The sequence below is a fragment of the Pleurodeles waltl genome, chromosome 11 (assembly GCF_031143425.1).
Source record: "Pleurodeles waltl isolate 20211129_DDA chromosome 11, aPleWal1.hap1.20221129, whole genome shotgun sequence".
Classification (NCBI taxonomy): Eukaryota; Metazoa; Chordata; class Amphibia; order Caudata; family Salamandridae; genus Pleurodeles; species Pleurodeles waltl.
The window spans coordinates 939794256-939816659 of record NC_090450.1 but is presented as its reverse complement, the minus strand read 5'-3'; the positions used below and the strand labels follow the sequence as shown (position 1 = coordinate 939816659).

At 46.3% G+C, this 22404-nt stretch overlaps 1 protein-coding gene across 1 annotated transcript in view; it reads right to left on the bottom strand.

Annotated features, from left to right (window-relative positions):
• UNC119B (unc-119 lipid binding chaperone B) overlaps positions 1–13799 on the bottom strand; it is a 53857-nt gene extending 40058 nt beyond the window's left edge. Inside the window, exons 1-2 of the mRNA XM_069215055.1 lie at positions 13503–13799; positions 6264–6410 (exon numbers count right to left, since the gene is read on the bottom strand). Coding sequence (XP_069071156.1) covers positions 6264–6410; positions 13503–13722 — 367 coding nt within the window. The 5' untranslated portion in view covers positions 13723–13799. The remainder of the gene's footprint in view (positions 1–6263; positions 6411–13502) is intronic.
• Between the last annotated feature and the right edge of the window lie 8605 nt (positions 13800–22404).

Sequence of the window (22404 nt, the reverse complement as noted above, 5' to 3'; positions counted from 1 at the left end):
GGCAGATTGACCTAAAATTTGCCAATCTGCCCCCAGGGGGGCAGAAATGGTCTAAATACAATTTGCCCCCCCAGGGGAGCGACCCTTGCCTGATGGGTCGCTCCCCATCTCTAAAAAAAAGAAACAACAAAAAAAAAAAATTGCCCTGGTGCCTAGAGTGTTCTCCCCCCCCCCCCAGGGGCAGTTCGGCCTAATAATAGGCCGATCTGTCCCCCGGGGGGGCAGAAATGGCCTAAAATAAATTTGCCCCCCCAACCCCCATCACCCCCCCCGGGAGCGACCCTTGCCTACGGGGTCGCTCCCCCTGCGTGACATTGGCGCCAAAAAACAAATCCCCGGTGCCTAGTGGTTTCTGCCCCCTTGGGGGCAGATTGACCTAAAATTGGCCAATCTGCCCCCAGGGGGGCAGAAATGGTCTAAATACAATTTGCCCCCCCAGGGGAGCGACCCTTGCCTGATGGGTCGCTCCCCATCTCTAAAAAAAGAAACAAAAAAAAAAACACACAAAAAAAAATTGCCCTGGTGCCTAGAGTGTTCTGCCCCCCCCCCCCCCGGGGGCAGTTCGGCCTAATAATAGGCCGATCTGTCCCCCGGGGGGGCAGAAATGGCCTAAAATAAATTTGCCCCCCCAACCGGCACCCCCCCCCCGGGAGCGACCCTTGCCTACGGGGTCGCTCCCCCTGCGTGACATTGGCGCCAAAAAACAAATCCCCGGTGCCTAGTGGTTTCTGCCCCCTTGGGGGCAGATTGACCTAAAATTGGCCAATCTGCCCCCAGGGGGGCAGAAATGGTCTAAATACAATTTGCCCACCCAGGGGAGCGACCCTTGCCTGATGGGTCGCTCCCCATCTCTAAAAAAAAGAAACAACAAAAAAAAAAAAACACAAAAAAAAAATTGCCCTGGTGCCTAGAGTGTTCTGCCCCCCCCCGGGGGGCAGTTCGGCCTAATAATAGGCTGATCTGTCCCCCGGGGGGGCAGAAATGGCCTAAAATAAATTTGCCCCCCCAACCCCCCCCCCCCCCCCCGGGAGCGACCCTTGCCTACGGGGTCGCTCCCCCTGCGTGACATTGGCGCTAAAAAACAAATCCCCGGTGCCTAGTGGTTTCTGCCCCCTTGGGGGCAGATTGACCTAAAATTGGCCAATCTGCCCCCAGGGGGGCAGAAATGGTCTAAATACAATTTGCCCCCCCCAGGGGAGCGACCCTTGCCTGATGGGTCGCTCCCCATCTCTAAAAAAAGAAACAACAAAAACAAAAAACACACAAAAAAATTGCCCTGGCGCCTAGAGTGTTCTGCCCCCCCCCCCCCCCCCCCGGGGCAGTTCGGCCTAATAATAGGCCGATCTGTCCCCCCGGGGGGGCAGAAATGGCCTAAAATAAATTTGCCCCCCCAACCCCCACCCCCCCCCCCGGGAGCGACCCTTGCCTACGGGGTCGCTCCCCCTGCGTGACATTGGAGCCAAAAAACAAATCCCCGGTGCCTAGTGGTTTCTGCCCCCTTGGGGGCAGATTGACCTAAAATTTGCCAATCTGCCCCCAGGGGGGCAGAAATGGTCTAAATACAATTTGCCCCCCCAGGGGAGCGACCCTTGCCTGATGGGTCGCTCCCCATCTCTAAAAAAAGAAACAACAAAAAAAAAAACACAAAAAAAAAATTGCCCTGGCGCCTAGAGTGTTCTGCCCCCCCCCGGGGGCAGTTCGGCCTAATAATAGGCCGATCTGTCCCCCGGGGGTAGAAATGGCCTAAAATAAATTTGCCCCCCCCACCCCCCCCCCCTCTAATGGTTTCTGCCCCCCCTTGGGGGCAGATTGGCCTTATCAAAATAGGCCAATCTGCCCCCAAGGGGGGCAGAAATGGCCTAAATATATATTGCCCCGTAGGGGAGCGACCCTTGCCTAAGGCATCGCTCCCCACCTAAAAAAAAAGAATTCATCACACAATATTTTGATAAGGGGGGGCAGAAAAGGCCTTCCTAAAAAAATGCCCCCCTGGGAGCGACCCTTGCCCAAGGGGTCGCTCCCTTTTGCCAATTTCAAGAAAAAAAAAAATCCCTGGTGTCTAGTGGGGTTTCAAAAGCCGGATTGCAAGCAATCCGGCTTTTGAAACCTGTGAGAGACTTCAAAGGGAAGGAAATACATTTCCTTCCCTTTGAAGCCTCTCGGGGCCTCCCCCATGGGATTGAAAAAGAAATGCAAAAGCATTTCTTTTTCAATCGTGCTGGAAGCTCTGCTTCCAGCGCGATGGGGGAGACCCTGTGACTAATCAGCGCGCGCTCGCGCGCTGACGTCACAGGGGGGTTGGGGGGGGGGTCGGGGGTGGGAGGGGAAGGGCTTCCCCTTCCATCCCTGACTTGGGGGGGTGGGGGGGAACCCCACAGAGGGAGCGAGAGACGTAGTGCGTCTGCGGCACAGAAGGGGTTAATAAACCTTTGGTGGAAAGTCAAATGTAGTTAACTGTCGCTCATTCTCCATGGGTGGAAGTGTATATTACACAGATTCAGGTGAAGGCCCCATGCCCTGTTGCTACCTGAAGAGATCCTCTTGAAGTGGCAGCCTGATCAAACAGCATAAGATCATGCCCATAAGTTCTGTAGACCAGTCTCCTGTACCAATCTGTCGTCACTAGGAAAACCTGGGGTCCTTCCAGGTCAACACTAGACTAATGGCTCAAAACTACAACAGATGCTGTAGAGACAAGTTTTCGCTGAAGACAACAGTTCTTTGATCTCCACCTCTCCCAGTTGACCTCCCCAACCCAGTATTGACGCTTCCATCACCACAGTCAGTCATGGGTGGGGCAGCGAAAGGGGTCTGCAGCTGGACTAACTGTGTTTGAGCAGCCACCACTGCAGATTGTGAGATGGTCTTAGAAAATCTGGATGGCATCCATCAGATTTCCATGTACTGACCCCCTAACCTTCAAATTCCACTGCACAGCCTATTTGTGCAATAATGTAAAGATGTGTGGGGTGTTTTAAGTTGGCTATGAAAGTGACCAGGGTAGGGAAAGGCAGGGTCTTGTATACTACAAAGACTTCTCTGAGAAGCCCGACTGCTCGTGCCAAGCTATCAAGGGGGTGAGTACCGCCAACTAGAGACCCCATTTCTAACAGTTACAATAATTTGCGCATTGCAAAAATTAAGTATGGGCAAAATACGCATGTGCACATTTAACAATTAAAATAGCCTGTCGCAAATGTGTACAGAATGCATATCTACTGAACAGGACAGTAATAACTGTACTATCCGTGCAAATATAATTACATCTGCCATAATAACATATGGAACCCTCCTAATCCAGAGTCAAATTCAACGAAAACTCCACTACATATTTTCATGAATAGGTCACACCTTGGGATGCCAAAAAGAAATAAATGTAATGCTACTGGATACTCAGTAACACTATCCATTCAACTTCAAACAGATATTTAAGATTACAGACTGTAAATCACAGATTTGTTGCACCTGAAGACTTCTAAAAACAGGGAGCAGCAAACTTCTAGTTCTAACAAAACAAGTAAAAAATACAATTATGTGCGAAAAAGACAATGGCACATTTTGACAAAAGAGAAAGGTATTTGCGGACCACCCCATGACTGTTTAGCTATCTTAATCCAGGGACATGCCCCAAAATAACCTTCAGGTCCCACTTCCTGAGGTTGCCACTTTTTATATCCAGCAATAAGGCTGGATATGACCATCACAGTGTGACTCCCTTAAATGATTCAGGTTAACTCAATCACACACTATCTTTGTCGCTCTCGCTAGAGCGCTCCATAAACAGCTGTTTTATTACATGTTTTTGCTGACTAACAGACCTGTTTTCCATTTCGTACCCAACAGGGATGTCCAAGAAGGCCTTAATATCTTGAAGATTGGATATCCACTGCCCTACAAGCTTTTCTTTAAGGTAGGAACTTAATATCTGCCTTAAAGAGGCCTCTTCTGTCTTTAGGAGACAAGTCCAGTAGCCAAGGATCCGCTGTTTATATTTAAATAGAATATTATTGGGGCCCAGTTCCAACCTCAGGGTACTAGTCACAGATCCTCTGGGCAGGCTGAGACGCGTTTTCCAAGTATCGGATTCAACAGCCTGTAACCTACTAAAGTACTCTAGAAGTGTAACATCACATCCATACAGTAGTAAGTTTACATTTTTTGCATTACTGGTTTCCCTCAAAACTTCAATAGATGTATGCCCCAAACCTAAGGTCCAGCCTATGTGGAGCACTTTCAGTGGGTTTGCAGCAAGCTTTCTGCATCTATATGTGGATTGAAATTTACATTCTATCCAACCAGAAGACCTAAATATCGGAATTCTTTGACCACCTCCAGTTGAACACCACGTAACAACCACTTATATCTAACGGGCTACACCATTCCCTTTGAGATCACTGTACCTTTTGATTTGTGTGTTTATTTTCAGATCACTGGCCATACAGTAATCAGCAAAAACATTCAGTTGCCTCTCAAGGCCAACTGATGTAGGATCAGTAGCACATTAATCTGCATAAAACAATATTGAAATGGTTCGAGAGCCAAGTTTAGGAGGGAAAGATCTAACCTAGTTTAATCCTCACCACTCCTCAGCCTTCAGGGGCCACTCTGAATTTTCTCTATGGGTAACAAACCCACAGATCCTACTCCTAGCATCTGGAGTCTAGAGGCTGCAGTACCTTAAGGCTTCTGAAATCCCAGGTGTTGGTAGAAGGTCTTATCTGCTCATATTTTAGATCATCTCTGGTTTAGTGCCAAGCCCTTAATACTGGTATACTGAGTGCACAGATTAAAATGTTAGCCTGTGCAGTCACGTACGACCTTATGCTCACTTAAGACGGTACAGTTTTCAAATTTCAAAATATAGGAGCAAATAGATGAGCAGAAAGATCAGGCTCAACCACGTCTCCTTTGTCTCATCTATACTTCCTTGTCTAAGAAGTGGAATGAGGTGGCTCACAAACAGCCCACACGCCAGGAACCCAGGCTCAACAGAGCTGGAAATCCATGCAAAGCAGGCCAGGCCAACAGGAGAGGTCGCAACCAAAGAGCGATGTGGCAATAACTGCAGCACAGTCCCAAGCCATGGGGCGCACCCCATGCAACTATGGCACAGACTCTCAGCTTAGCCGACCAGCCGCTCCGTTTCACACAAGTAATGGCAGCAGCTCGAGCGACAGATAAAAGGCATAGGCAGCGGGACTAAGAATCAATTTTCAGCAAGCAGTTGCAAGCTCAGTAAACTTGACTACACAATTCGTTTTTGGCACAATAGTTTTGATAAAAGGCATATACAACGCATATCTATTCTTGTAACAAATACTTTAATCAGAATAATGCAGTCAACGTGCATGGAAGAAACCAGTCAGCTAGACATTTTTTTCGGCTTTTCAACAACGTAGTACTGATGTGGCCTTAAATATTGTTCCTCAATGCTAACCACATCTTTCTCTATCGAAGGCTTTGTTTTATGTACTTCTGTTTGTTGCAAACATCAGTTGGTGCCTTCTGCTGTCCTGTTCTGGGAAAACAGCCAAGCAAAAAACAAAAATCCAGTATGCTTCATCAGCTAGATTTCATTCTCAGTATGACTGACTAGCTCGTCATAAGTGGATCTCATGCCACAAAATGTTAAGCAACTCATCAAGACACTGAATTGGTCAGTCTATAACTAACACCAAAAACACTATACACCAACTCTAGAGGAGGCACAACCAGACCGTATCTAAATCTATACCTATGGCCTCGGTGTTTAGCAGGAGGCCATCAACCAGGACGAGCTACATGACCTCTTCTGTCTTTAGGATGTTGAAATAAGTGGGCCACTGCATAGCTGCTATTTAATACGCGTTGAGTTTACATTGACAAAGACACCAGCCGTGTTTAAGCCTCTTCATGTGGCATTACATTATATCCAACAAGAAGACCTAAATAGCTGTATTCTTTGACCACCTCCACTTGAGGTAAAGGAGGAACTCCTATCCCTGCATGCCTTCTTGGGAGCCTATTTTCAGATTAAGGTACAGTTATGATTATGATGGTAGTTACCAAAAGTTACCCACCACCCCCGTTTACCACATAAAGAACCCTTTTGTGCCCTCACAGGAATCCTTTCCAATATGGGAAACCACCCAAGTGTCTAACTTTGTTTTAAGCCAACAAAAAGTAAAGATTTGCAGCAAATACAAGACAAAATATAAGTAAAGAAAAAAAATCCACATTCAGAAGGCACATTAGTGCATTTAGGACACACTGACACTCCCAGCACTTCACAAATGAACAAGAGTTAATTAAATTACCCGAGGCTGAAGGTTTAGCAATCTCAAAAAGCACTGTTCCAGTTTCAAGGTCACGAATCTTAAAGCGCGTGAAGTCGATGTTGTAGATGTTATCTTCAGGTTTGCACAAATAATCTGGAAAAAGAAAACGAGAATGACATATACTGAGTGTGGCGAGGCCACTATTATGATGGAAAACGCATGCACATCTCACAACCTCTAGTCTAATGCCATATGCCTCCAAATATACTGCCCAGTTGCCGGCATGCATACACCAATTGCATGGATAAGACTGAAACACAAACTGAAAAAATGCAACTATATATAAAGATTAAACACCAGTTTTGTAGCCAGACTATCGAATGTGTAGCAATACAAGGTATGTATAGAGTTGCAGCTTATAATCAATCGTGAACAACCTCTCCATCTCACTTCAATTACACTAATTAAAAGATTTCATACACATGCCACTCAGTCAATTTAAAAACAATTGCAACTAATTGGCTACCCATAAATAGCAATACTTTGTGGCCTAAACTGGGATGAATAAAAGGGTGCAAAACATGAGAAGCCCTGAAGTGCATGCAAATTGGAGAGCACATAAGCAATGTCCAGTTATATATGCAGGCCCCGGAAGGAACACTACTAGGAATCTGTAGTCCGGTTTCCCCACGTCCGGGGACTTTTGGCTTTAGGGGCTGATGTTGATAATCCCATGGCCATTAACCTCTCGAATGCCTCTTTGTCATCAGCTATAGTTCTCCATGCCTGAAAGCAGGCTAAAAAATTGCAGCTGCTGAAGAAGCCCCAGGCTGACCCTGGTGATCCTTCCAATTACAGACTCGTATCTTTGCTTAGGGCCTTCTCCAAAGTACTAGAAAAGCACGTCAACTATCAGCTGTTCCACTACTTGGAAAAAAAAAAACTTATTGCACCCTAGTCAATCTGGTTTTCGCCCGAACTATTGTACGGAGACAGCACTAGTTGATTATATCAGTTGTATCTGCGATACCAGGGGCAGTGCTGTGCTGATCATGCTTGCTTTGTCAGCAGCCTTTGACATGGTACCCCCATTCCATTCTCCTGGCCAGTCTCCGAGCCATCAGAATCAGGGGTTCGGCCTAAGACTTTCTGGCCTCGCTCCCGGAGAGAAGAGGTCAAGAGGTGTGGTGCTTACCCTTTATATCGGAGTCATGTGATCTCAAGGTGGGAGTATTTCAGGGATCTGCTTTGAGCCCTACCCTATTCAACATTTACTGTACTCCTCTTGCGCTCCCAGCAGAGGCCTTGGGAGCAAAAATAATTTTCTATGCTTATGACACCCAGTTACTATTTTCCTGGGATAGGGATGGAATATCCCCTGGCGAAAAAACATCTGAGCAGTCTTTCAATGGATGACTCACCATCAACTTAAATGTAATGTGTGAAAGACAGAGCTACTTTTTGGGGGAGGTGGGTAGGGTGGACGAGCCCTGGCAGTCCTTTTGGCCAGTAGATTAGATGCTCCTCCACCAAAATGTCAAACTAGAGCTGTTAAAAATCTAGACACCAAGTTTGACTGAGAGCTCTCCTTTCTGCCTCAGGTCAATGCAGTGGTTGGGTCCTGTTTTGGTCTTTTACATGCACTGAGTAAAGTATTGCCTTTTCTTACTCTTCCTGTTCAGAAATTGGTAGAACAGGCCATAAAAACTATATAGGCTTCTGGGCAATATTCCTAGGTTTCGGCAGCTCAAGACAGGGGGCAGGTCCATTTTAGTCCTAGGGCCTTCAATATGGAACAAACGTCACTTTGAACTACGGAGCATGTCAGCCACTGTCTAGTTTCGGAAGAAACTGAAAACTTGGCTTTTTAAGCAAGATTAGTGTCACTCCTTTCAGTTAGGACTCACCGGCGATGTAGAGCGCCAGGACGGTCCTTTGGAGTAACAGAGTTCTTTAGAAATGCCCATTACATACATAAAGGCGCACAAGGGTTGTAAAGGGGTTAATGCCAATTTCCATTGGTCAAACCATCCCTGAGTAAACGTCACAAGGGAAAACTAGTTTATTTTGGGGGGAAACAAACTGGTTTTCGGACAAGAAAGATTCAACACTTTCAAAAAAAAGGAAAAGCAATTATCAGTGGCCGTGGCTTTAGATTCCACGCATGGAGTCATGTATACGGATGTCATCTTTCACATAGACAGGCCTGTCTTGTAGGAAGAGACAACATGCAAACAGCATTAGGACGTCTAATCTGAAGTGTTCAAGAAAAATCAATATGCTAATTCTCAGTGGCAGCTCAGTGGAGTAAGTCTATTGAACCATAGGTTCTTCCTGTAACTTGCCCCTAGTTTCTCTTAGGTGCCAGCTTTAGACAGGATATTGTCCCATGCATTTTACTAACGCCTCCGAGGTGCAACTGAGCAGCAAGAAAATGTCAACAAGTGGCACTGGCCACCGGAGACCAACAGACAAAGTAGATGCTGATCAAATACCCCATTTGAGTCTTATGAAAATGACGCATAACAGAAAGGAAAACAATGGTGCAGAAGGAATCGAGAACAGTAATGACTGAGGTATAACCATGAGGTGTTGTATTGATGCGGTCAGTATCCAAACAACTCTAGCCTAAATTCGATCTATCTTGGCATTCACTGGTGCATTGGGCAGTGCTTTCGTGAGGAAATGCAGATGTTACACACAAATCAGGACTAATCTTATGGTAAGAAAGAGAAAGCCTTAAGGCCTAGTAGACTAATGCTATGAACAGCGATAACTGCTAACAGCGACTTTGAAATTGCCATGTTATTTTATAAGCCGTTTCACGTTAGTCAGCAGCATAGAGGAAACATCCATTCTGTCCAGACAGCAACATTACAAGGCAGCGGGGCCTGCACAGACCTGTTGTGTTAGGAAGCATGCTTTGATACATCTGCTTTCCTTTCAGGTAGGTTTCCAATCAAAGCCGTGTTTACGCAGTGAGGCAGATCCACGAGACTGCACAACTTACCCCTCCCAGCACCGTACAGAATCACTAGAAGAAAAAGTATAAGACCCTAGAATTTGAGAGAGGCAGACACAAAGACTAGTTATTTGGGCGAAATGCCAGAGAGCCGATATATGGCTGTAGGTCTGCTAACTTAAAGATTGCAAGGATAATACGTAGCTTGGCATAAGATAGTGAGGAAATATATAAATCACTCAGCCAATTTGATATCTAGTATGCGGATAACAAAATAGGCATTTGCTTTAGGTAGTGTTTACACCAATTACTAGTAGGAGGAATGTGGGATATAAAAACGAGTACGACCCAGAGCCTTTTCTATTATGGTCAATATTACAAAAATGTCGATCATTTCGACACATAAAGTATGTGTGCTGAATGTACATGAAACAAATAATAAAATATAACAACTGCATAGCTGCAGCTTTCATAGGTCCAGATGACTAGTGACACTTCTACAAATATCCTCTGCCGATAACCCTGTTTCTCTGACAGGGTTATCAGGCGCCCTGAACACTCTGGATCTAGAAAAGCCCAATTCGGCACAGAAAAAAAAGCGATGCACCAGTGCGTTTTCCTCTTCCCCGAAAGAGTGCAATAAACAACATCACTTAGTTTGGCAGGGGGAAGAGGGAGTGCATGGATGATTTGTTACAAGCTGCGGTGTGGGCTTGATCAATGCAGCATCCCGTTCCAAGATGATGAGTAAGGCATTTTCAAAAATGAATCTCCGACGAGCAATATCATGCAATGCAACAGGCACATACACTTTGGCCAAACAAGGGTGAAAGTTTTTCCTCTCAGGTTGTCACAATACAATTCCCTAGCTGCAACAGTTGATTGCTATTTGAAACCCGCTCATAACAATCCGACAGGTGGCACTAGTACGATAACAGATTTTACATGATAGTAACCCGTTTAGCTAATTTCTGCACAAAATGCAAAAGTCTATCAGACTGTCCTTTCAAAATAAGACAAACGATCATCCTTCATATCGGAAAGTGCTACCCTTGACTACTAAACTAATAACCTCAACTGAAAGCGAAAGGTTGCACAATACCAATGCATGCGTTAACACAACTGGAACATGACTAGCGATAACGTAACGAATGCGCTAGAAAAATACTGATGACAAAAACCATTTCCCAGGCAGTTTATTTGTCAACAGTGAAAAAAATGTACGCAGCAGAAAGGAGGCCAACTAAGGAGCACGAAGCTGCTATACTACTCCCTAAGTAATTCCAATCTAAAAGGGAACAAACTGTTCAATTGTTTAACTCCACCAATAAGACACCCGCCCAAATACGTTCAGTATTTACTGAGCGACCTTTTCTTGGGTTTCAGGGACAATCAATGAACAGTATTTATTCTGTGTGGGTACTATTTACTACTAGTGTAGCCGGGCCCCCAACACCATGGCACACGAACACAATGACCAAGCAGCTCAATCTGGACACTTGACTGTAGGTCGAGAAAGCTTACCCAAGAAATTGGGATAAGGTTGGACACTTAAAAAAAAAAAATGAAAAAAAAAAAGTTTTGGAAATAACACTCAATATCCCGGGATCAGAACAGCTCGTCTCTGGGCAAGCGTAATTGACTACCATTTCTGTAGATAGATCTCAGGTAACAAAAGCAGACTTCATACAGAATCTAGCCTAGTCCGGAGACAAAGCAGCAATACAGCAAAGGTTGTTCTCTAACAAGGCAAGACGTCAGGGCCAAACAGAAGGCTACTTTTTCCAAACTTCAAACGCCTCATTAAGATCTTGATGAAATGTGCATTACTCTTCTGTCCACTTTTACAGGGCTCTTAGAGCAGGAAGACCAACCCTACTTAAATTTAAAACAGGCTTAGACATGTTTGTATATGGGACAGGAGACAGACCGGTGCAGCTGATTATTGTTAGGTTACCACAAGCAGCACAGGAATAAGGGGATCGGGTGAGTTTCTCTCAAGCAGTGGGAACCTAAAGTAACAAATGGGCTGATGGTCTCCCCGTAAATGCACAGTGCCTGCTTAGCTGATTGAAATGATTACACTGGAATAAATGTGCCAGACTTGAAGAAAAAGAAAAAAAAAAAAAAAAAAGATCCTCCCAATTAAGAACATCAGGTTTACTAACATACTTTCCTTGACATAGGTAAAACCTTCTTTAAAGTGTGCACGTTTATATCTAGATAGCCAGTTCATTCATTTTTTCTCTCTCAATATTATGAAAACACGTTCCTAGATAATTATACTGCATTATATCAAGCCTAGTGATGGTATACCCTTGGAGGTTGGGTTTCATACACCACGTTCTAACACACGGGGTGCGTGCAGGGCGACAGCAATGTAATGGTTTATGTGTACACATGATCCATAATAGTTGGGGAAAAAGTGCAATACTGTGCATGGCCATGTTTGCTAAAACAGGCTTTCGTGCTACTGCAATACAAGTTTTCTAGTTTCATTCACTTTACTTTCATCTCTCACTTTAACGCTCCGGGAGACTTGTGGCAGAAAGTTAGGAGACAAGACCATTCCGACCCAGTACTATGCAGCTCATGTTACTAAATTTACCAGCACACTAAACAATCACACGAATGGTTCAAATGAGCATCAGATTCAAAAACAGCATTTTTATTATGCCGGGTGTGAATAAAACAATCAAACGGACAGCTGCCACTCAAACCGGCTGCTGTTTATATTCACTTGCATTGTTACTAGTATGTTTACAATCCTCACGCCCCGTCTCTTTGGCTGCTTTACCCACAAACCTTGAAATTTAAGTAAACAAATCGCAACGAACAATAGTTGCTAACAACAGTACACAAACAAAGCCACGTCTGGGTCAGCATATATTAACTCCAAGACAGCTGGTCACACAAGAAACGCAACAAACTTTTCGGAAAGGTAGTCATTACTGCACAAATCGTTTTGCACAGCTTTCTCCCAAAAATAGAACAGCCAACGTTTTGGATCTCATTTCTCCCTACCCTACTTGCTAAACTTCATTTCATTATGTGGCGACCCTACCCTGCTTTCATGCAATCAGCGACAATGAAGTGGTAGACCTGCAACTATACCTCGTTAATTTGAAATCATCAAAATCTGTCACGTCAGTCAGAAACATGAACCTTCAACAAGTACCGACTTCAACTGTAAAAGTTTCTTCTGAGAACACAGGTTTAAACTCACTGTCAAGCATTGACAACGCCAATAAGACTGGCGTGGACTACCAGCTTTTTTGTCTTTGTCAACCCTCGTTTTGTTAAGGTTTATGCAGACCTTTATTGTTAAGGAAGTAGCTGAACCTAGTTAATTTTAAAAAAGGCTAACAGGAAAATTACTTTCTCTGTCTCAAAAAGAAAACCCTGACAGTGTGTGTTCCTTGTGAAAGGACTCCCCATGATTAGCATTTCACCGTGATTAGCATTTGCAGGGTGAGAATAGTCACCTCTCATTCTACTAGTCTAACTGCATTGACGAACGAGCGAAGTACAACGAATACATGCAACATTAATCCCATGATAACCATGAACATGCAACTTCAGCTACGGACATTCTTCTCCATAGTCACAGGTGGAATGTTATACCAAACTATACATGGTCATTTGTGTACCATGGTTGACAAATGTACCTCGCCAGCCTACCTAAAATTAGTCACTTTTGCCAATCGCCGGCTCCATTTGTTCACTCTCCCGAGACAGTGATAACAACCCTGCTCCAACTCATGGTCTCCTTTCAAAGACACATTCACCTACCTTAAAACCCTCCAACCAAACCCATACCCACCAGTTATCTCGACTGGTGCTTTTATCAATCCTCGACTTCAAGGCGCCTTACCGCCTCCTGCTGCTTGACTTCATGCTTTTGTACGCTCTATACAAGTTGGCGGGTCCGCTCTCCAACACTGGGCAAGGAAAATATCAAGGGATGGCTCAGTTAAATTTCCCACATCTCAGATTTCTAGTGATCTAGTTTCCTCAGTCACCTGCTATCGTTGATCCACTGAGATGTTTTCATGGGGTGTTAACTTGCACCTTTTATAAATCCCCCCTCGCCTCAGGTATCCAAATACCTGGGCTCATTGCCGGTCTCCGGCTACTAGTGGGTAGGCTAACGTCCTCTGTGAACTCCTCGCCCAACCCCCACGGGCCACCAAATGCCCAGGTCGCTCAGTTTGCCTCACTCAGTTTACTACCCCGACCCCACCAGAGGACCAACAGAATGTTCTCATACCCCCATCACTCACTCTCTGTCACACGTCCAAGCCCCAGAACGTGCTCGGGCCTCAAGGAGTCCAGCGCCCGCAACTCCTGCTCGGTGACCGGGGTAATGCGCTTGTGCTCGGGTCCGCCCTCGCCCCCAGGGGTGCGCCGAGCCTTCAGTCGGTTGAGAACGCTGCCGCCTGATTTCTTCTTATCGTCCTTGGCTGGTCCCAGAGGAACCGTTTTTGGATTTGGGCCGCTCATCTCTCCGGCAAAGATGGCCGCCGCGCAGCTCCGCGCGCCGTATCTGCGAGAAGGGCGGTGCTTGGTGGGGTCAGAGGGCGCGGGGAGCCGTCACCAGGCAACCAATGGTCACGCCAAACGTTCGAGAACAGAAAAGGGGCGGGGCTTTGTCGCACTCGAACAATCATAGGATAGCCAAGGTGTATTGGAGGCGGGGTCGTAATGGGTGGGTGGAGCTTTCCTCTCTGCGGAGCAGCAGACAATCCTTCCTAGGGGCAGGGCTTCCTGGTTAGGAAAACGATTGTTTATAACGTCCTCATTTAAGGGCGTGGCTTCCTTGTGTCAGATTTAGCTTTCTCGACGCAACCCCGAGGAGGCGTGGCGTTGTATTCATGCTAGGCGTGGCTTCCTGTTCTATGGGGTAAGAGGAGCAGGGCTTCCTGCCTACGGGTGGGACCGGGTAAGGGACTGACAGAGGGGGGCGGGGCCAGGGAGAGGGCTGAGCATTTCTCTATTGTTGTGTAAGTCTTAGGTTTCATTGGTAACGTGTTGCTATATGGGAGGAGACGGGGCGTGCTCACCTTATGTGGTTCACCGAGAGATAGTGTAGTTTGACTAAAAGTAATCGTGGTAGAGCCAAAGCAGTGCCATTTTTTGGGTAGGAATAATATTTTTTGTGGGGTAAGGGCCAGCAATAAGTTGGAGACAGAAATAACTGGAGATGAAATCAAACATTTTCTAGCTTTTGCAACAAGAATTTTCAGTTCTATTAAGGACATGCAGGCGCAGATTATCTTTCTTTACTGTCAACACACAGCAGCCAAAAGAAAACAATACTATATTTCCCAAGAGCCCCACAGCCTCCCTATGACCCCCCCAATCGGGGCCCACCATCTACTATATAGAGCTTAATCACCATAGTCAGTCCTCTTTCTTTGCTCGTCCCAGTCCAAGGAAACATATAAAACGAACCAATCCCATCGACCAACGTCGCCGTTAGAAGCAATCCATGTTTTCTGCTTGACGAAGGAAAATGAACACGCACAACTGTTGCAAATTAGAACCGACTCTTTATCATTTCGTACTTCAGGAAGACTTCCCCTGAGATCTCTTTAAGTAGTTTTCTCATCTGTAAAAGAAAATAATGACGTAGCATCCCAAACAGGAACACAATGCATATTGTTACATCAGGTGGGAAAACCATTTATTATAACAAAATATGATATTGATAAGAAATATTACCCATATCTCGGGCGGGATAATCCTTGCATCCATGTCCTTAATAGAATTGAAAATTCTTGTCGCGAAAGCTATAATTTTTTTTATTCTATGTGAGGACCGGAGGCTTTGGATTATGCTAGTTTAACATTGAGCAATAACCCCAGAAGCAACATCTAAAATTGGTATGTGAGAAAACAATTTAAAAGTAGAATCTGATGACCAGTCTGCAGCTGTCATAATATCTTCCAACCTTGACCCTGAATTAAATGCTTTTGAAGCCGTAGCTCCACTTACAGAATGAGCTCCAAAAATGGAAATATCTATTCCCGCTTCTTGCAGCAACCACCTGACCCATCTAGCTAGAGTCGTTGAAGAAACAGGACCAAACGGTTTTTGCAAAGAAATCAACATTTGACCAGAATGATCTCTATGAAGTTCAAGAGTAACGTCCTCGTACACCTTTAAGCAATTGAGCACACACAATTTGGAGCTGTCTCTAAAATGTGGATAACTAATACATTTAGAATTTGATTTTGTGCATTTAGAAATACGAAAAGAACCCCTGTAGGAGTAAAAACCCTACGTGCAATGCTGAGTGCTTTGACATCTGACACTCAGGCAAAGTAAAATAGTCAATTTTGCTGATAATTGTTTTCATGATAAACCTTCATTGGCGGGCCAAGTTACTAAGAATTTTAAAACTATATTAACATCCCACAGAGATGAATATTTTGGTTGAGGAAGATGTACCAAACGTACACCACGCAGGAGTTTGCATATTAAAGGGTGTTCTCCAGCAGCCTTATCGTCAACATGAGGATGTTTAGCTGATCTAAAGTTGTTAATTGTCCTGTGGGCTAAACCTTGAGCTGCTAAATGGGACAAAAAATAGCAATCATTTGCATTGAGGCCCCCAAGGGATCCACACTCCTCTGACTGCACCAATCTAATCATCATTTCCAGGCAGAGGCATATCTTTCATGTGTACTAGGCACCAGGGATTGAGAGAGGAAGAATCTAGTGTTATCCAAAATTTCCGCAATTTGTTCTGATCCCTTGAAATTCTCCATGCCATGAGCGACAATTGCTCCTCTACAATTAGAGGGTGTGGATGCTCTATCGGATCCAACAATAGCTCCTCTGATCGCAGGATTCGCACTAACTAGGGCAGCACAGCATAGAGCAAACAACACCAGAAACCACGATTGCACTTTCTAGCATGGGTTTACCAGAACCATCTCCACCTTCTGACGAAGGGCCTGGGAGAGGACTCGGGGAATTATGGAGAAAGGGGGAAAAGCATAACTCAAGAACCCTGTGCAGGATTGAAGGAAGACATCTGAACTGAGAGCCATCGGATCCGGTCTCCAGCTGTAAGAGCGCAGAAGTTGAGAATTCAGGCAGGAAGAAAAAAGGTCCACCGAGCAAGGACCCCAAAGATGATTCAGGAACTGTAATACTCTGGGGTGTAATCTCCAATCGCTGACATCCCAGAGATACAGAGAGTTCCAATCCTCGACTACATTCACTTTGCCCGGAATATATTCCTTTGTTAATGAAATCTGATGTTCCAGACAGAAATGCCAAAAGTCTTTAGCATTTTCCGCTAGCATCCGGGACCGCATCCCCCCAAGCTTCTTGATGTACCTTACTGCCGAGATGTTGTCTATCTTTAAGAGGATACAACATTTCATCTTGACTGGGGACAGTGTCTTCACTGCAAAAGAGCCCACCAGAAGTTCTAGACAGTTCATGTGCAGCTGAAGTTCCTCCGGGGACCACTGTCCCCCTGTCTCTAGTTGTCCGCATCTGGCCCCTCAGCCCCATCAGCTAGCATCAGAGCCGATGATTATTTCAGGAACTGAGGCTAAAATTGCCTTGCCATTCCAGGCATCCATATGAGTTACCCACCATTGAAGCTCACTTCTGGCTTCTTGTGACAAAACAATCAGTTCCGGGTAGGATAGACCCCTGCAGAGATGCAGAATATTCAACCTCTGTAGAGCTCGATAATGTAATGGACCCGGAAATTGGGCCTGAATGGACAATGCCAGGAGGCCTACCAATCGGGCAAGTATCCTCAAGGAAATCGAAGGAGCAGACAAAGCTTTCCTCAGTTCCTTCTTAATAGCTATTCTCTTGGTCAAAGGGAGTTTCAGCTGGGTTAGTATGGAATCTATCCTGAACCCCAGGAAGTCTATATTCTGGGACGGTTCCACCTGGGATTTCTCTATGATGGTAATGAAACCCAGATCTTAAAAAAGCTGAATCATCCAGGAAAGATGGACAAGAACAAGACGTTTTTCTTGTGCTATGATGAGAATATCGTCGAAATAAACTATCAGACGCACACCCTTCTCTCTGAACAACTACATTATTGGACGCATGATCTTGGTGAAACATCACAGGGCGGGGGCAGTCTGAATGGAAGGGCTGGGAACTCATAACACTCATCTCGCCAAAAGTATTGAAGGAACCACCGATGAGGAGCAAAAATAGGAATGGTCAGATAAGCATCCTTGAGGTCCAAACGGACCATCCAGTCCTAATCCAATAGTAGATCTCGGAGGAGGTGAATACCCTCCATTTTGAAATGTCGGGAAACAATCCAAGAGTTGAATTGTCGAAGATTGAGTAACAATCAAGAGCCCCCTCCCTTCTTTTGAACCAGAAAAATCATACTGATAAAACCTCTGGGATGGGGTTGAGTAGAGACACTGGCGCCTTTTTGAAGAAGGGCGTCTATAAAAACACTCTCTTGATGGGAAAAACTGAGAGAAGGAGGAATTAATGTTTGACAAGAAGTCGAATAAAATTCCAGATAATAACCTGTTACTGTGTCTAGGACCCATGCATCCTATGTAATCAGAGACCGGTTTTATGCAAACATACTCAATCTGGACCCCAGAAAAACATTCCCGGAAGGAATAATTGTTACCTGTTTGAGACGAACTCTGGTTGTATTGTCCTCCTCCATAAGGTCCCCTGGGACTGCGGCCTCGATAACCTCGACCTCTCGCAGGGTAGAAATTGGAGTTGGATTGATAACTGGAATCCCCTCTGCCTCTACGATATGGTCGGGAAGTCTTCGATTTGAAATGGCCTGACGCTCAACCTCTGAAGCACCCGGCTTGGTGAAAAAGGCCACTGTTAAAAACTTTCTTGATTGAAGTTTGGGCCTTGTCCAAAGCCAAGAAAGTGGCTACATACTTGGCCAAGTCCTTGACGAACCTGTCACCAAACAACAGTCCATTAGCTGTTGGACCAGCATCTGAGGGGGCTAATTCTGCCAATTCAGGATCAATACGCTACAAAAGCGATTTCCGTCGCTCTGTGGAGATAGAACAATTGGCGTTCCCTAAAAGACACATGGCTCTCTAGGCCCATTCCATCAAGACGTCAGGATCGATAGACTCCTGCGTGTCTTTGGCTTGTACTGCTAAGTCAAGGATCTTAGTGAGGGGACCTGAAATGTCCAGTAATTTGTCCTGGCATCCCCGCCAAGGTCTATCAATACCTTTTTTCGGGTCCTTAGCATATTTCTTGAGGAAGGTCACCATATGCGGATCCAACTCCAGAGTCTCTGCTACTTTGCCTGCGAGCGCAGGACGAGGACATTCTTTTTCAAAACTTTTTCAAAGTCGAGACTGAACATAGATTGCCACTTCCTGACATGGGGTCCATTTTGAGAACCTGGGGTGGACAATATTATCTGGATCAAATGTAAATCCTACTAGGCGGAGGAGTAGGTGACTTTTCAGTGTGGCGTGTTTTTTGTTTGCGCTTGCCCTTTTGCTTCTTGGAAGCAGAGTTTTCATCGGGGTGACCCTCTGTAGTTGGGGGAGTCACAAGAAGAAAAAGCAGCCCTCACAGGCAACCCACCGGCAGCAGGCACAGCAGTCGCAGTGAGGCCCACTCAGCACACCTGAAGAGGAGTCCCACATCGCTAGAGCAGTAGAAAGGAGACTGTGCTTGGCAGGGAGAAATGCTGGGGGCCGAGGCTACATGAAGCCTGAAGATCCCTTGGAGGAGGAGCAAACAAGCCTTGGTAGCTGCAAAAATTGCAGTGGACAGGGGTACTGTCCTGCAACGAGAGGTAAGGGCTTACCATCTCCCAAGCTGGACAGCTGGCACAGAAGACCAAGGGGACCATTCCAGACCACCACCTGTGATGCAGGATCCACGCAGCTCCAGAGGAGGAAAGATTCATGCAGACGGTCATCGTTGCAGTTAGTGCCTGCAGATGCGGGGGAGCGACTCCTTCACTCCAAGGGAGATTTCTTCTTACTCCTTGGTGCAGGCTGGAGTCTCGTCGACCTCAGAGGTTGCACAGCCAGGGAAATGTTGCAGTTGCTGGAATGAGCCAGAGAAACAATGTTGCAAAGCGGAGTCATTGCTGAAGTTGCAGATTGTTGGTTCCTGAAGAGTCAAGTTGCGGTTCCGGTGGCCAGAAGATAAACTAAACATCACAGAGGAGTCCTGCTGGAATCTTGCATATTGAATCTGAGGACCCACCCAAGAGGGAGACCCTAAATAGCCAAGGAAGGAGGATTGGTCACCTAGCAACAAGAGGGGGCTGTGACATCACCTACCTGACATGGCCACTCAGATGCTCTCAGAGGCCTTTGAACATCTTGGATTCAAGATGGCAGAACCAAGTGGCTACCTGGAGGAGCTCTGTGCACCACCCCAGGGGTGGTGATGGACAGGGGAGTTGTCCCTCCTCTTTCCTACGTCCAGTTTTGTACCAGAGCAGGAACAGGGGTCCCTGGACTGGTGCAAATCAGTTTATCCAGGGAGGGCACCAAATGTGCCCTTCAAAGCATACCAATGGCTTCGGGAGGCTACCCCTCCCAAGCGATGTAACACCTATTTCCAAGGGGAAGGGTGTTGCCTCCCTCTCCCGCAGGAAATCCTTTATTCTGTCTTCCTCTGCTTGAGCTGATCAAGCAGCAGGAGGGCAGGAACCCGTCTGGAGTGTGGCAGCAGCGCGGGCTGCTTGCAAAACCCTGGATGACTGGTAGGACCAATACTGGGGGGGTCCTCTAAGGTGCCCCCAGAGTGCTTGGAATCATACGGCCAATACTGGCAACAGTATTGGGGTATGATTTGGACATGTTTGATACCAAACATACCCAGGTTGGGAGTTACCATTATGTATCTGGACACAGGTGACCTGTGTCTAGTACACAAGTAAAATTACTTCCCCACACTTATGAAGTCCAGTGTAATGGAACTGGAGTTCGTAGGGGAACCTCTGCGACATGCGGGGGTGCCCTCACATCCAGGTACCTGCACGCCACCCCACCCTCTGGGCTTGGAGGACCTACCATAGGGGTGACTTACAGTGACCTGGTGCAGTGACCTATAGTGAAAGGGTGCATGCACCTTTTCGCACAGACAGCAATGGCAGGCCTGCAGACACATTTTGCATGGGTTCTCATGAGTGGCACGATACATGCTGCAGCCCATGGGGAACTCCTGGTGCCCCAATGCTCTGGGTACCTAAGTACCATATACTAGGGACTTATATGGGGGCACCAGTATGCCAATTGTGGGGTGTGCAAAGTCCTAGGCAACCAAACGTAGAGGGAGAGAGCACAATCACTGGGGTCCTGGTTAGCAGGATCCCAGTGAAAACAGTCAAAGCATTCTGACAGCGGGCAAAAAGTGGGGGTAACCATGCCAAAAAGAGGGTGCTTTCCTACACTGCCAGCCCACCTTCGAATACTCCGCTTTGGAGCTTGGATAGAGAAATGTGGGAACTATCTCCATCCCACAAGAGGCGGCGCAGTTCACCATTAATTTTCCTGAACAGTTTGTGAGGCACCCGATATGAAGTATTCTGTAAGACATACAATAGGCGTGGGAGGGCCATCATCTTAAAAAGAACTGCCCGCCCCATTAAGGAGACAGGGAGTTCCCGCCAGTGTGCCACATCCCTACGGAGGCACTGCAACTGATGAAGCAGATTCTGCCCCATAAAACCATCAACTGAACGTGTTATGTGTAGGCCCAAATATTTAAATCCCCTAATTGCTATCTGGGCCCTGCAACCTGCAGGAGTCATGGGAGATTTCCTCAAAAGGGGGAAGACGAGGGACTTATCCCAATTGATTTCGTATCCTGAATAGGGTCCAAAGATCTGGAAGATGTGAAGCAACCTAATCTACAGTGGTGCGTGGTCTGGTGGCTTATAGTAAAATGTCATCTGTGTAGAGAGAAACCAAACTCCCCAATCCCTGTTACCCTGCGCGGTAGATATATGATAGCCCAACCCCCCAAATTTGCAGAGTGTCTGTCACCCCAGTGGAACCATTCAACTAGTTAAGGATTGGCTGGCGTCGCCAGATAAGTTCACTTGCTATCCAAAGTACTCAATACCCCTTTATGCGTATTGAAGGTTACACATCCAGGTTCGTCATTTCCTTTCCCAACCCACAATCGGCTCCAACTATTCTCCCCATTTCAGAACATCGTAAAACACTAATGCACCCCCCCCACCCGTGAGTGCCCAGTCATGCAAAACAGTAATGAGCGATGTCTTGTCTCACCCAAGGCACATCACCATCTCACTGTCTCACCAATCGCGCTGGCCCGATCCACAGCCAGGACTAATTTAGACGACCAGAGTAAATTTGCTGTCTCGGCCAGATCTGTTACAGACTTCAGTGACAATTCCTCAGGCATGTTCTCCAGAGTTCCCACACCGCGGCTCCTCTTTCAGTCTCTTGAAGCTTGTTTCCCAAGGGTACGCCAGCCCTCAGCTCAGTCCCAGGCCTCCGAAGGTGTATTGAAGTATCAGGACTTACAAGTACCCCCAATCGGGCCGGGAAGAGCATCATGTACTTAATGTCTTTAGAGCGTAGCATCTTCTTGACCGCATCAAAGCTGCGGCATTTTAGCTGCACCTGGTGCGTAAAACCCCACGAAAAAACGGATTGTGGCATTTTCGTATGTAATGTCCCTGTGCCATTGGGCCATATGTAGGATGGCATCTCAATAGTAGAACACCCTTGCAATGATTGTCCTCGGCAGGGCCCCCTGGATTCGGTGATGGTACAGGTGCCCTATGCGCCTGTTCTACGGAAAAGAACTTCGACAGACGCTTGGGGCGGACAATTTTAAATATTAACTCCTCCAGAAAAAGGTCCCAACCAGGCCTCTCCGCCCCCTCCGGGACCCCAACCCTTGGAGATTATTCCTTCTTGCCCGACCCTCCTGGTCCTGCAGTCTTGCGGCCATAAAGTCCTGCTGACGAGTGAGGACCTGCTCCTCCAACTTTTTGGACGTGGACTGCAGTTGGTGTATATGCGATTCTACTGATGTGACTTTCCCAGGCATCTTCTGTAGATCGGCCCGCAGCAAGTTATCATCAATAGTTAATGTGTTTAGTTTGGACTCCAGGGAGGTTTTCAGGTCTTGAATCGCCACCATGATGGAGCCCAGCAATGGCTCTGAAACCCCAGGCTCCTCCTTCTC